The 16,017-nt window shown below is 40.6% G+C and overlaps 1 protein-coding gene across 1 annotated transcript in view; it reads right to left on the bottom strand.

Moving 5' to 3' along the window:
• Positions 1-918: 918 nt before the first annotated feature.
• Positions 919-16,017, bottom strand: part of CABP7 (calcium binding protein 7) — a 141,845-nt gene continuing 126,746 nt past the window's right edge. Inside the window, exons 3-5 of the mRNA XM_082261863.1 lie at positions 8,811-8,923; positions 8,447-8,600; positions 919-4,375 (exon numbers count right to left, since the gene is read on the bottom strand). Coding sequence (XP_082117989.1) covers positions 4,248-4,375; positions 8,447-8,600; positions 8,811-8,923 — 395 coding nt within the window. The 3' untranslated portion in view covers positions 919-4,247. The remainder of the gene's footprint in view (positions 4,376-8,446; positions 8,601-8,810; positions 8,924-16,017) is intronic.

The following is a 16,017-nucleotide window of genomic DNA, read 5'->3' as shown; positions in this document are numbered from 1 at the left end:
ACTGTGCTAAGGTGTCCATAGATATTAGACGAAAGCCTTCTGATCTGGCCATTTATGTCCAAATGGGAATATGATCTAATGTTTGTTGAGTTCCAAGGAGATTCTCAGGTGAGGGTTGTCAGGGAAGAAGCAGTCAGACAGGTTGGAAAACCTTGCCCACCAGTTATTGTTTACTGCCTGCTCAGCTAGCTTTGGAGGTGTCTGCAGTGCACCTTCCCTGACTCCCTTTAGGCCTAAATACACACAGTTGCACATGGTGCACTTTCATTTTTAAGGAACAGATAGACCTAGATGCTCAAGAAAATTAGATCATGCCTTCACATGGGACAGCCATCTGATGTTTATGGTGGCCTCTACTCATAGCTTTAAAATGCAGGTGGAGTATTTCAGTAAGGTAAATGGGAACTCCAGTGTCTACCATGCCATTTTGTAACAATACAGAAATGCCATGTGTCCTGTCTAAGCTATTAAGCAAATGGAGCCATAAGGGGGCACAACAAAATTTACATACAAGGGACAAATTTGTATTGCTATGCGCTCTTTAACGCTCATAAGAGAGCTTCTAGAAGAACAAACCTCACTTCCCAGAAAAACCAGACTTCATTTTGCACCACAGAGATGAAGGTGAGATGCTGAATTGGTTGAGCTGCCCACCTACACATGCAGAAAGAATAAGCACTGCAGGTGGGAGCAGCAGCAGGGAGGGTATAGCAGGAGAAGTTGCATTCTGCAGAATGTGGAACTTTTATATATTAATTATCTTTGAGTGGTGATTCACTAGATCCACAGGTAAAATAAAATAAACTATAACACTTGGGTGGTTACTATATGTACCAAGCCAGTTCCCTTACCCCCTTATATGCAACTTTTAATAAAAATAGTGCAAAGAGAAGTGCAGTTACCCACAGCAGCCAATCAGATTCTAGTGTTCATCTCCAGGCCAATAAAACAGGATTTCCAGTTGGTTGTTACTACATTTTGGACACTGCTCTTTGTCTTGCAAATGTGCTACAAAGGCAATGTTAACATCTTAAACTAGTACTTAATGTAAGCGTTGTCTTTCATCTCTTTTAGTATTTCCTTAGACATTCCTTTGGTATAATGGACAACTCAACAGCTATGGCCATTATAGCATCATAATATCACAAATGGCCAAGAACTGTATAAATTGTGTTGCTGCAGAATGAATGTAAAGAGCAAAATAAGACTGACTATGACAAAAATAAACACAGTCAGAATTGGAAACTAAAAAAGAATGAGTGAATCAGAAACTATAAGAGAAAAGAAGGTGTTTAAGATATCGAGAGTAGGTGTTGCTGTTTAATATGTGTTCTCTTCATGATGTCTCTTATGACAGACATGAAAATGAGATTTGCATCATCCTGTGACTTTGCTATGGAAATATTTAAGAAAAAAAAAAACGGGAGTGAGAAGGACAAATGGGGGAGCAAGAACGAAGAGGACAGGAGGTGTGGTAATGAAAAAGACAGGTGGTGAGAGCAGAGGTGAGCCAGGGCTGTGGGATGAATGCAACATTAGCTGATTATTGCAGGCTGTCACTCTAAGAGCTCATTATCCCGTCTCTCATTGTGATGATACAATAACTTCCGCCAGGAAGAGAGCGTGAAGGGAGCAGATTAGTCTTATGTGCGGGGAATCAGAATGGCTCATAGCTGCTGGAGAGGCTGGGCAATCTGCAGTGTCAAATAACATGCAATGAAATATAAACTATATAACCCCTGAAGTGAGGCATAACCACTGAAGTGCCTTGCACCAAAAGGAACATCAGACTGCAATTCTTTCACCTAACCAACTGCTTGTCAAGCTGTCATGTCCTGCAGTGCAATATCATTCTGCAGTATGCGTATTCATTCTCAAGCATTCCACTCATTTCCTCTGTACTCTTTTACTACACAGTTAGAAGAGTAATTCTGGCAAATGGTTAATTTATTAGAAATTGAAATATCCACAAAATGGTATATGAGAAGGGAACATCAAATAACTGGTATACAAATTACATAAGTAGTGGGTTGCCTAGTAACACAGGGTGTTACAGAGGAAGTACAGCCAAAAAGCAAAGGTGGTAAGAGCACAGAATAGATCCAATGGAGAGCTGAAGACACTCCATTGTAAGGGAAGTCAGCAGAAAGAAAAGTGAAAAGACGGAGCATGCAAATTTAGGAACATAATCAAACATGGAAAGTGAAATAGAAGACTCATACTGCAAGACAAGGAAAAGGTAAAAGTGCCATAAAAAGTTGTGAAAGGAAAGAAAAGTATTAAGAATAGAATAGCAGCAATATTTCCATTAGTCTGGCTATCTGATCAGACACAAAATGACAAAAGAGAGCGCAGTTAAGGCTTTCTGTCTCTTATCCATGCAGATACACACAGTATGTCAGTCACAGGCAGCAGCATCAACACACTCTGTACTGTCCAGTCTTTCTAACCAGGGAAGTAAGGACTCAGGAAGGCGATAAAGACATGAAGTTCTATATTAGCCCTGCTTTGCCCAGAGGCCCCATAGTCGACCCACAGTCTGGAAACAAATAATAGGTATAGAACTGGCCACTGTTGCATTAAACAAAACAAAATGATGAAGGAAAAGTGCAGTTGCGAACAAATAGCGGCATGCATTATGAAAAAGCAAGCTAAAATTAGAGGTGATTCCAAAATGGAGTGTCATGTATAGCTCTTAATGGCCTGGGCTCATGAACAATCCAAATATGCCATCCAATAGATTTATTGCTTGCACAGTCTGGACACCAAAGTGCCATTACGATCATTTAGTACAAGCCATTGCACTTTTTATGGTCCAGTTGTAAAGCAGTGCTTTGGTAACAAACTACATTTTTCCCAGGGGAAACCCTGTTTGGCAGACATATTTAGTCCACCCACCCACCCCAAAGCATCTCAATTTAATGCCTTTGTGTTCAGGGTTTTAGAAGACTATCAGATAAAACTAGAGGTGCAACATGCATGAAGAAAGATGTGTGAAATTTGAAGAAAATTGTCCAAAACCTAAAGCTTACCTCCACATTTCTGGGCAATTTCCAGGACAGTGAATTAAAAATCTCTGCAAATAGCACCTATTACATCTTGTTGAGTATTATTCCTCCACAGGCTTCTGAAATATATGCTGTGTCCAATGAGACATGTTCAGATTTTACTAGTTGCCAAGGGTACACGGCTGTCTACACCTGCCATTAGTTGTCTACAGCATGCCTACCTGGCACCTATTAGAACATTTCCCAGTGGGAATAATGAATACTTCAACAACCTAAAAAAAGGTAAGTAGAGAAATGATACATGCCATTTACAAAGTTTATCATTTTTGCTCTTCTGTCATACAATATCAAATTTGCCAGAAAAGTGGAACTAAACTTTAATATAAGAAAAAACATGCTAAGAATTAATCATTATTCAAGAAATAAAAGGACTAGAAAAAATCAACAAGCCAGGAAAATAACTAAGGCAACAAGAGGGAAATTGGATGACTAGTCTGTATACATACATACATTATTGTAATTAGAGACATTCCTATATTTCAAAAATAACATCAATTATTTTTCTTCCCAAAATAGACCTTGTTGTACTGTTACGGGAAACAGACCACCTTTTCCAGGAAGTGGATGACTATACAACAATCCTCCATTTTATAAGTGATAATGTCCAAAGGGAGTACGGGCCAATTATACTTCAAGCATGTGTTTTAATAGAGAGACAGATGGAAGAAAAAACAGGGAGAGCTACATTTAACATTAACCCATTCAGCATTTTAGGGGTTAAGGCGAATGAATATCGCGGGAAGGGAAGACAGTTTAACCTTCGAGCTCCCTCTATTCTCACAGTGTAGAAAAGTTCACACCGCAGGAGCTCAGTAACCCAAATGACCCTGTGCCCAATGACCAGAGTTTACCCTTTATCAACCAAAAGTGTTATTGCTCATAAATATAGAGTTGTACATCCGTATACATATATACACCTATTATATATAGAGGGAGAGAGTAAAAGTCCTTTCGTGTCACAGATTTTGAAAGCACAGATGGTCACCTGACAATTTAAATGCCCATGCATTTTCCATGCAAATCCTCCCATGCACATTCAGACACCGGAGGAGGAGACCCATAGTCTTCAAAGTTTTGGGGTCTCCCCCTCTGTATGTTGCAGTCCTTTTAGGATTGGGGAAAAGGCAGGAGGAACTCCTGAAAGTTCGTGTAAGTTCATGGCTTCTTATCCCCATGTCATTACTTCATGCCGCTGCGCAAGACCTGATTTGCTGCTATTAGCATCACACTGATGATGAAAGCGATGGCAAAGGCGCAGATTAAACTCTTACGCACGCAAGTCTGGCGGATTTGTTGATTTGGGGAACCTGAAACAAAGATGTATCAAAATAAAACAGGGCTATGTTAATAGTCATTCTAACAAGAAAAATCGTTGGAGTTTGTTATGCAGTGTATATATAAATTTATACTATATATTGTTTATAGATTCCAATATTATGAAGATGCACCTTTGGGTTTTAAATATATTATGCCGTTGAATTCTTGCATACTTATTGAACTATACAGGTAAAGATAAAGGAAGTTACCAGCTTTCAGAGAGGGTGCTTATCAGAAGTCAAGTTGTACAGCATATAATGCAGTACCAGCGAACATTACAACCTAATTGTACAATCTCGCTTAGATTTATCAACATCATGTGAGGGCCTAACTAAATGGATACAAAATTAATGGATTATTTAGGTAGACCCCTGCACTACAAAACAGTTGGCAATTCCACCTAGGATTGCAAAGAGATTGTGTAATCAATTTGTAATGGGTGCAGCTAGCTTAAAGCCCAATTCCACCCGAAACTTTTTTGTTTTGCCGAGAGAAGTGAAGAGTTAGAACCTCTGCCAGGTTGTACTTGGCAGGACACGTTATCTGTGTCCTTGATGAGAGGATTTACCCTCTCTATCTGTGCTGGGGACGGAGTTCCCTGGGACAGGATGCAATGGGAAATCAATTTATTTATCTCTTGACCCTCTCAACCCTGTCATTGTTTTGTCCTGGTGTCATTTAGGCAGTATATAGGCAGTGAAGCGGAACCTTCCCCTTTGGAACACAGTGAGCAATAAATTAAACCTGACAGAAGTTCTGATTCATACTCATACTATCAAAAAACTAAAAGCAAAGTTTTGGCTGGAGCTGGGCTTTAAAACATTTTCAATTCATGGGGAAAAACGTTTGAGCTGGAGTCACACATTAATGAATTATTAATAGGTATTGGAGCTAAAGCATGCATAAATGTGTAAATTACAGCATAAAATATAATTTGTATCGGGCATAGCAGCTATAAATGCACATTAGCCCAAATATCAACACATCATATGCAGTGGATTAAAATAATCATTATGCAGACCCTCCGAGATGACCCACTCCATGTGATACGAAATACTCCACAACTAAACTTCTCTCAATAATCTCTTGAGTCTATTGACTGTAGGGTGAAATAATGTTTCTCAATTAAATTTTGCAAAGAGTGTGTATAACTAGCAGATACTATATATTTTTTTTAGAAAGATTAAAGAAAAGCTCAGAAGCAAAGTAATTAGTACCTTATGTTAGAGGGCATGATTGTTGTCATGGGTCCCTAAAAAAATTATTATAATCTTTCGATATAGAACTCATTGTAGTGTCAGCCCTGAACTAAATAAGATAACACACAAAAATACCTGTTCATGAAGACACCCTGCTAGATCTCTAAATTAATCACACTGGAACTCCCTTGCCATAGGTACCCTAGGTTGTCTACTTATCTCTCCAGTAGCCTGTGTTTTTGTGCCTCCTCTCTGTTCCAGCACTGCAGTTTTGTCATTGTTTTTTGCAATTAGCACTTCTATTGATGTCAGATATATTATATTTTATATCTTATAGATGTGATACTACCTCTACTATTGCAGGAGAGTTGCAATTTGAATTCAATTCCTTAGAGTAACCTTTTTCAATCAAGTTGCTGGGGCACCCCGAGGTGTCTTGTGGGTTGTTCAAAGGTGCCTTGGCAAAATGCCTAAAATTGCCCCAAATTATGTACAAGTCAGCAGTTGGACTTTTTTGTTATACACCTTTTTGCCTTTTTGTTATACACCTAAATGCCACAGATTTTTTACTGTGCAGCATTATAACTTTGAGCAATGTGCAGGCCAGATGCAGGCTTTCTAACAATCAATGACATTGTGATTGATAAGGATAACATTGGGTGCCTACACAGCAGCCTTGTTTGCCCCTTTCCTACCCCTCAGCACTGAGGTCACATTTGCTCAGTAAGGGAGAAGGGAAACGCTGGAATATTAATCAGTATTAAAGTGCAAAGGTGTATTTGCTTTGTAAGTATAAATCACATCTAATGTTGGGTGTCTTACATATATACAAATGTCAGTGTTAGGTTGTTCCTTTGTTTTTAAATGTAATGTAGTAGATAAAAACCCATATGGTCATTTTCGAGCCTAAACTGCATGTGAGTGAACTTTACATTGAGGGCAAGCTGAGCAGACCCTCTTTATAGTTCCATCATCAATCTATGCAGCAAATGTTAGTGTGGGCAAAAGATCCACGTAAAGGGTACTTGAATTTAGCGAATGCATGAAGTGGGGAGGTGCACTGAGGCTGCAGTGTCCATTCTTACACTCCGCCCTCATTGCAGCTTAGCTTCCTCCTGCCGTTGCAGCTTTCACACAGACAGCACATCGGCAAGGAGTTTTAGATCTGGCAAAGCCTGATGGGGATTCACAGACAATAATTACCCATCAGGCCAGCTGCCCTTGTGATTAGATGCAGACAGTAAGCAGATTGTTAGCCAACAGACACCCTTCTATTGGCTATAGACTCTTCCCACTGCCTGCTTTCAATCACAAGGAGAGAGAAGATCGGATAGGGAACTAGTGTCGTAGCTTTCTGCTCACGTTCTGCCCACCGCAGCATCACTGGTTGCTAGGAGGCTGTCTGCTGTGAAGTTGATAGCATCCTTAACAACCAGTGACAGGGAGGGGGTAGAGGCAGGACTTTTGTAGCTCTGTTACACTCAGTACAGAGACAGACTCTCTGCCTGTCTCTTTAGGCCAACTTACAGTTGGTTTTAATAAACTCCAGTTTCATTATATATCAACTGGATGTAATTATTTTTTAATTTGATGCATTAATAATGACACTTTGTAAAAGTGGCCCTAGCCTATAACTGGGTTTGGAAATTATGGGACCATCTTGAAGCTTCTCCAGTCTGACATATTCTGGGCTATGTCATGGTGTGGATGGTTGGCAGTTTCTGATTTGGGTAGGGCTCTAACACAGGTGGATTCTCTACATTACCTTCCTTTACCCCTTTTTTTTCCTCTCTCCCTCTTCCCCTCTTCTATTTTTTCCTTTTGTGTTTACGTATAGAGCCTTTAGATATTTGGTTGAATACCTCAGCCCAGATAAAATTTAGTTTAGTTACTGCACCTTTTTTCCTTTATTTTAAGTCATTCCTATAGGCAAGAATATATTTTGTACCCTGTTTTGGGGTTCAATCACACTATCTTTGTATCGTTGTTTTATCATTTCTATGCTGGAACTTTTTGTCCTTTGCTAATTTAAATGTCTTGTACTTTGTTTTACCTTGAAAAATTATTATCAATAAAAATTGTCTGTTCTCAAAAAAGTGGCCCTAATCAGAACTAACTGAATCTGCTGCACATGTCAGTAAAGTTACCAAAATATGCAGCAAAGTTTTATAAAACTGGCACAGACCATTTTAAAGAGCCATAGAGCCAGAAAAGTGTTGGTGAGGATTTATTGACTTCACACCACAATGTCTCCACCTTATGCCTTCAAATCCTCTTATGTATATACAGTACAACTGCAGATACCTACTACATCTTTTGCAGTTTCATGCATAACATAGTGGGTTACACTATTAAAAATGAATCCTATATTTAATATGCAACCATTTGATATTTTAAAAATGCCATAAATGTGAAATGTTGCTTCTTTACTACTATTACAGCAATACTTGAAACACACAAAACAGAATATTCTCAGAAATGTTTTTTTTTTGCCACTATGCTGAAGTCAAACTAGTAAACCATGAATAGTGATTGATTGTTATGGGTTAATGTACTTGAAAAATAGCATCTAAGAATAAGAACTCCTTGTTGAAAAAGGCAGTATGTGATAATACTCTCTCTATCTACTAGAATTACTGAAGGAACAGAGATGGTTTGTCAGTGGAGATCATAATGGAATGTTACTAAATATATTTAAGGCCAAAATGTGTCATCTTCTAAAGAGAGTAAAAAAATCAGAATAGGTGTTTGTACTGGTCTTAACGTGTTGCTATATATGTCAACTGTGATTCTTAAAACCCACTGCATTAACTGGTAAACCAAAAAAAAAAATAGATGTACAGCAATAAAGAACACACTTACTCTCCATATCGACAGGACAGTCCCCTCTTGTACCTAGATTCCCAGCCTCTTCAGTCAAAATGATGTTCTCGATGTCACGCATGGACAGGTGCTCGCAAAACGTGTCATACAATAACCTCTTCAGTTCCTCCACTGACAGTGACTGCATGTCACACTGCAGGGACACACCAGGGATATGGGGTTCACTGCTCAGAGGACATCAGACTGATAAATATGACTGATAAAACTGATATGAATCTAACAAGGGCATGCTACAAACACATCATAAAAAGCATAAAGCTAAGCAGGAGTCACATGCATACACACACACACACACACACACAACTTTCCATCATGCTCTGGCATGAAAATGTATGCACATTACCTTCCAAAACACAGTGTCAAAATCAGCACCACGAAACTTGTCTGGGATCCCAGAAGTTGTGATCTTTGGTCCCAATAACGTTACAAACTCTTCAAAGTCCACCTGACCATCCCCTGGAAAAAAGATAAAGCGGTTAAGCAATATTTGGGAAAACAGTACATTGTGGGGGAAAATATACACACGCAAAATATTTAAAATATCAATGACACATTCAATTTAGTGATAGTTAATACACAGCTGATCACACATCGGGGTAAAGGGCCCATCACACCGGCCCTTTACCACATGATCAGCTGTGTCCAATCACAGCTGATTACAATGTAAACACACTTGCCAGTTATCATCATTCCTTTCCTCACACGCTGCCACAGTGTGAGAGGAGAGCCGGTAAGCAGCAAGTGTGACTGGGACATCTACACTGATAATCAGTGTCCTGATGATCAGTGCAACCCAACAGTGTCCATTAGTGCTGCCTATCAGTGGCATTAGTGCTGTCTATCAGTACCTCCTCATCAGTGCCCATCAGTGGCCTTCAGTGCCACCTATTAGTGTCCATCAGTGCTGACTATTAGTGCACATCAGCCCTGCCTATCAGTGCCACATATCAGTGCAGCCTCATCAGTGTCCATCAGTGCCCTTCAGTGCCACCTATTGGTGTCCATCAGTGCCGACTATTAGTGCCCATTAGCCCTGACTATCAGTGCCACATAGTGCAGCCTCAACAGTGCCCATCAGTGTCGCCTCATCAGTGAACAACATTCTGCCTCATCAGTGCAGCCTATCAGTGCCCATCCATGCAGCCTCCTCAGCGCATATCAGTGAAGGAGAAAAATGACTTATTTGTTAAATTTTAATACAGATGCCAAGAAAAACATGTTTTTTTTTTTTTTTTAAATTTCTGTTCTTTTTTTACCACCAAATATATTATATTACCAAAATAAAGCTCTATTTGTGTGAAAAAAAACTATTAAAATTTATTTTGGGTACAGTGTTGCATGACCACGCAATTGTCATTCAAAGTGCAACAGCGCTGAAAGCTGAAAAATGGTCTGGGCAGGAAGGGGGTGAAAATGCCCAGTAATGGTTAAGCACATCATCATGGACACAGCAAATGCCCATCCGAAAAGAACCTTAAGCTGGCCATAGAGGAGTCTGTTTTTTTCGTTCAACCAGTGGGTTAAAAAATAATCCAATTAATCCACATGTTTGATGTGGATAGGGGAATCCTCCCATTGTGTCATTGTATTCTGACAAATAGTCCCATATTTCTGCACAAATGTTATACCTTTCAGTTTGCTGCAGTGTACAAATATTGGTACTATTTAATTGCATGCCACAAACATTACAAACATTTTGGTGCATGCCGACATATAGGCCCCACCCTCTTATCCATCCAACAGGGAGCAGGGGCTGGTGGGGTGAGAGGTGGGGGCGTGCAGTTTCCCATTTTCGCCCTGGGCACTGGATGACCCGGCACTGATTCTGACACATAAACATATATGCAGAAATAGTCCTCCTTGTTCCTGAAGACAGTTTGTGGTAGGACATCCTTTACAGATGCCTGCTTGAGCTGAGTATCAGTTCTGCTTGTAACAGCAAACAGCTTTACATTGGCAGAATTGTGTCTGATTGACAGGGCTCCTCTTCTTCTAGATACATGCGTGGCAAGGAATCTAGCTTGCCATTCTTGGAGCCTGGCCTGTAAGTTATGTGGAAAGTGAAGCGAGAGAAAAATAATGCCCACCTGGCTTGACGAGGTCTTAATCACTTGGCCGTTCTGAGGCACTCTAAATTTTTATGATCTGTGAAGATCAAAATAGGATGAGCTGCCCCTTCTAGCAAGTAGCGTCATTCTGCCAGGGCTTACTTGATTGCCAGAAGCTCACGATCCCCCACACCGTAATTATTTTCTGCAGGGCTGAGTTTTCTAGAAAAGAAAATAATGATGGGATGAAAGAGGGATTTCACGCCCTGGTGCTGTGAGAGGATGGCACCTACTGCATTTTCTGAGGCATCCACCTTGATAACGTAAGGTGATGCAGAGTCTGGATGCTGCGGAATTGGTGCTATGTTGTATAAAGTCTTCAGCTGGTCAAATACAGCTTGTGCTGAGGATGTCCATTGTAATTGAATATATTGCTTTGTCAGCTGGGTAATAGGACAAATGAAGTCAGAGAAATTTTTAATAAACTTGCAATAGAAAATGCCACAAATCTCTGTGTGCTCTTGGTGTGCCTCAATGGATATTGAGAAGATGAGGATGTCATTAAGGTATACAATCATAAAAAGATCAAGAAAGTCTCTGAAAACAGTTTACGAAATGCTGAAAGGTTGATGGTGCATTACACAACTCAAAAGGCAGGACTAGATACTCAAAGTGGCCGAATCTAGTGTGGAAGGCTGTTTTCTATTTGCCCCTTAATGATTCTGTACCAGGTCGTATGCCCCTCGTAAGTCAAATTTTATGAATACTTTAGCTGTTCTAAAACGCTGAAAAAGTTCTGGAATTTGAGGCAATGGATATCTGTTTTTGACAGTGATTTTATTTAATTCCCTGTAAACAACACAGGGATGAAGGGAATGATCCTTTTTTTTTCTAGAAAGAATTTACCAGCTCCTGCAGGGGATGTAGAAGACCGAATTTAGCCTTTCTCCAAGCTTTCATTGATATATTGGCACAGAGCTTCAAGTTCTTGTTCAGAGAGGAGAAATATGTGCCCAAAAGGTATTTCAGCCCCTGGCAGAAGTTCAATTGGACAATCGTATACCCAATGGGGTGGCAAGATGTCAGCCTTCTTTTTATTAAAGACGTCCAGGAAGTCGTGGTATTCAAGCTGTGATACAGAAGGATCAGAGTGCAGGCCAAGAACAGGGATTGGTTTAATGGACGTTGGCTGGAAGCAATGCTAATGGAAGTAAATAGAAGGAGATGTCACTTCCTCTGATCCCCAGTTTATCTGAGGTTTGTGTGCTTGCAACCAGGGAATGCCCAGAACAACAGAAAACAGTGGAGTTGGGATAATGTCCAAGCACAAATATTCTCGGTGACCAGTATCAGATAAAATCAGAAGCGGAAAAGTCTCTTGAGCTATTGATCGAGACTTAAGATCCATAGGCCAGGTGGATGGACAATTGATGGAGGTTGTAAGGGAATCTATTGCTACTGATTGGTATCCATAAAGTAGCTGCTGGCCCTGGAGTCAATGATAGCTTGAACCTGGATGTTCTTTCTAGAAAGTTTGTAGGGAGAGATTTAAGGTAATGCGAGCAGATGCAGAGGTTGCAGAGGAGCCAGCCATGGACTGGATGTGGCCAGCTGGAAGTAACCATCCTGCCAGTTGTTGACTGCTTGACTAAGGGAGGCAAATTGCTTGCATAGTGCCTCCAGAGGCGAAATCCCCCCTCATGGTCTCTGTCATCTGGCTGAGTGGCACTGTCACATACCTGGTGAAGATCGAGCTAGAGAGAGGGCTTCTCTTGAACCTCTTGTCCAAAACCCCTGGTAGTGATGACAGGAAGTTTGAGTACACAGGTTCGCACGAGGGCCAGTGTAGCAGATTGCACCAACTGAGGTTTGCAGGAAGCAGATGACCGTATATCACTAGGCAGGAACCAGGAACTGAAACACGGTGAGACTTGAATTGCAGACAGGAGTGTATCCAGGACACAAGCCAAAATGTCATCATCAGCCGGGCAGGGAGGTACAGGGACACAAGAGAGAAGCAGAGTCTGAATACAAACCGAGGTCACAGCAGGCAGGCAGAAATCCAAGGAAAGGTCAGAGGCAAGCTGCCCGTACACAGGTAAGTAGGTCTGGCAGGTCAAGACTTAGGTAAAGCAGGAACAAGATGAAGACCAGTCAGCAATCCATCCATGTCAGAGTCCAGCTTAAATAGGCCATTTTGTGGCAGTACTCATACGTATGCGCATGCATCCGCGCATGCACATATGTTTTCCCCACACGCTAATACGTTTGTGTGAGTGTGACAATGCCTGTTTTGGATTGAGCTTTTGCTCAAACTTATGAACATGCTCATGAGGATGAGCATGAACCAGCCTTCTTATTCCAACATGTACTGTGCTTCTCTTACACCTGTAAAGAAAAAATCCCTATACATACCTTTTCTGCAGCTACTCTGGTGTGGTCCCATGCTGAGCGGTCAGCGGCGGCTTCAGTGTGTAGGTATGTGCAGGAGAGGCAGCCAACAATGGAAGCCCCATAGTAACTCTAAGTGTGAGGTCACTTCCCAGACATTTCCCAGTCACTATCGATTCTCTCCTGCACACAGCATTCACCGCTGAAGAACGAACCAGATCAGCTTCAGAAGGTATGTATGAGGATTTCCTCTTTACAAGAACAGAGAGATTAGTTTTAAAATGTGGCTGCGAGTAGGTTTAGCGTTAGTTAGGTTTTGGATGAACTTTTACTTTACGGATCAGAAAAGATGGCTGCACCTGCAATTCATGAGTTCTCTATTTTTACAAAACAATGAGCAACTGCTATGAATCATCTCTGAGGGCCAGTGACTCTGTCAGAATACAACTGGTGTTGCAGTGAATGGGACTCTGTCGGAAGCAAAGACCCGATGAACCTTTTTCATTTTTAATCCCATTTATTTTTTTGTTGCTTTGTAATATTTTCTTCAGTAAATATTTATTTTGCACTGTTTTTCACTTCTTTCATTAAAATGATAATTAAAATCATTGAGCTGAGTTTCTAAATGCACTAAATAGGAACTTCAAGAATCCTTGCCACTTTAAAGAATGTTGCCTTATTTTAAACTGTTACCTTTTTGTCTGTGTGGCATTGAGCATCACAGACATTTTTAAGGTCAAATTTGCTACGACACATACTGTGAACGGGACATGTAACTGTCTACTTATCACTTTAAATCTTTGTTCAGCACTTACTGCCAGGTGGAACCTTTCTGCCTTCCTCTTGTTTCCCTGGGGAATGTTTAATCAGCAGAATCACTAGACCACTCCTCCTTAGGGAAGCCCTTTTTTGTGACTCAGATTTCACATTCAGAGCATGTCAGCAGGAGCTCATGGAAAGGCGATTGCCAGAGAGGATTCCTAAGGCTTAAAGTTGCCCCCCTTGGCAAGCGGAGCAAGGTATGTAGTAAAAGTGCATTATATATAAAGTATATATGTTGTTAGACATAAATTATGTCCATGCTGTTAGTTTAAAATATGCTATAGATAATCTAAAGCATTTTGCATGTCGTCATGTTTAGAGATGTCGCGAACATAAAATTTTATGTTCGCGACCGGCAAACGCGAACTTCTGCAAATGTTCGCGAACGGGCGAACCGGGTGAACCTCCATAGACTTCAATAGGCAGGCGAATTTTAAAACCCACAGGGACTCTTTCTGGCCCCAATAGTGATGGAAAAGTTGTTTCAAGGGGACTAGCACCTGGACTGTGGCATGCCGGAGGGGGATCCATGGCAAAACTCCCGTGGAAAATTACGTAGTTGACGCAGAGTCTGATTTTAATCCATAATGGGCATAAATCAACTAACATTCCTAAATTGTTTGGAATAACGTGCTTTAAAACATCCAGTGTGTGAATACGATCAGGTATGATGTTGTACCGATCAGGTAGTGTAAGGGTTACGCCCGCTTCACAGTGACAGACCAAACTCTGACAGACCAAACTCCCCGTTTAACGCACCGCAAACAACCGCAAACAGTCCATTTGCAGTGGGCACAGTACAGTCTGTGGACCTGACACTCACTGGCAGGCAACTGCAATTATATTACAGAGAAAAAATTGAATGACTTTTTTATCTGCAAGGTGCTGTGCCACCCTATATGAGTGGTGGGCAGTGGGCACAGTACAGTCTGTGGGCCTGACACTCACTGGCAGGCAACTGCAATTATATTACAGAGGAAAAATTAAATATATAAATATAACTACTTGTACTAAATTAATAGACGATGTTGTAATCCACTGCGCTTTAGGAAATACAGGTAACACAAACCTGACAGAATAACACAAATAACACAAATTGCTGCTACTTAAATGAGTAAATATAATAAAAAAATAAAATTCATCCAGAGAAAACAGGAACTGGCTTTTTCATTTGAATTTCAGTAGCGCAGGGATGGTGATAACCTCTTACCAAATAAATAGGATGATAACATATACCAAAATATATGAATCAGATGTGATAAATATAAGCATAAAATCATAAATAGTGCGCTATAAATTTACCAGGAAATCTTCCAGAGGAGTCTTTGCAGCACAAATCAGAGATCTGGAGGAAACCTGATTTTACTATATGCTGTTGTTGCCTAGTCCATGAGAGTGGTTAGGCATAGGTGTCTGGTCAGTCTGAATTTCAGATACTTCTCCCGGCACTGTGTGGTGGTGGCAAGCAAGGGTGGTCCCCATAAGTCGCACCTGTGATCCTTCATGTTTGCACTTTCATTGCTCTATGCACTTTATACCTATGGACTTTATGGACTCCTATTGATGTGATTTCATGCTTTTATGTATTTATGATTTTATGCTTATATTTATCACATCTGATTCATATATTTTGGTATATGTTATCATCCTATTTATTTGGTAAGAGGTTATCACCATCCCTGCGCTACTGAAATTCGAATGAAAAAGCCAGTTCCTGTTTTTTCTGGATACATTTTATTTTTTATTATAGGAAAAATTAAATGAATTTTTTATCTGCAAGGTGCTGTGCCACCCTATATGAGTGGTGGGCAGTGGGCACAGTACAGTCTGTGGACCTGACACTCACTGGCAGGCACCTGCAATTATATTACAGAGGAAAAAATAAATGAATTTTTTATCTGCAAGGTGCTGTGCCACCCTATATGAGTGGTGGGCACTGGCAGTGGGCACAGTTCAGTCAGTGGGCCTGACACACACTGGCAGGCAACTGCAATTATATTAAAGGGTAAAAATTTAATTACTTTTTTATCTGCAAGGTACTGTGCCCCCCGATATGAGTGGTGTGCACACAGTACAGTCTGTATATATATACATATAAAAATAAATAAAAGCAGACTGATATACCAGCCCTAAAAAGGTCTTTTTGGGGTGCTGTCAGGACGCTGTCCTTACAGCAGGAATGGACACAGAACACTGGCCTAGCTAATGATTTCCCTATTAATTCAGCAGCAGCACTCTCCCTGCTTCAACTAACTCTGCAGCTTCAGAATAAATCTAAGATGGATGCTG

This window comes from Pelophylax lessonae, assembly GCF_965119305.1.
Source record: "Pelophylax lessonae genome assembly, chromosome: 1".
Lineage (NCBI taxonomy): Eukaryota > Metazoa > Chordata > Amphibia > Anura > Ranidae > Pelophylax > Pelophylax lessonae.
The sequence above is the reverse complement of the archived record's forward strand: the minus strand, read 5'-3'. Positions and strand labels throughout refer to the sequence as shown.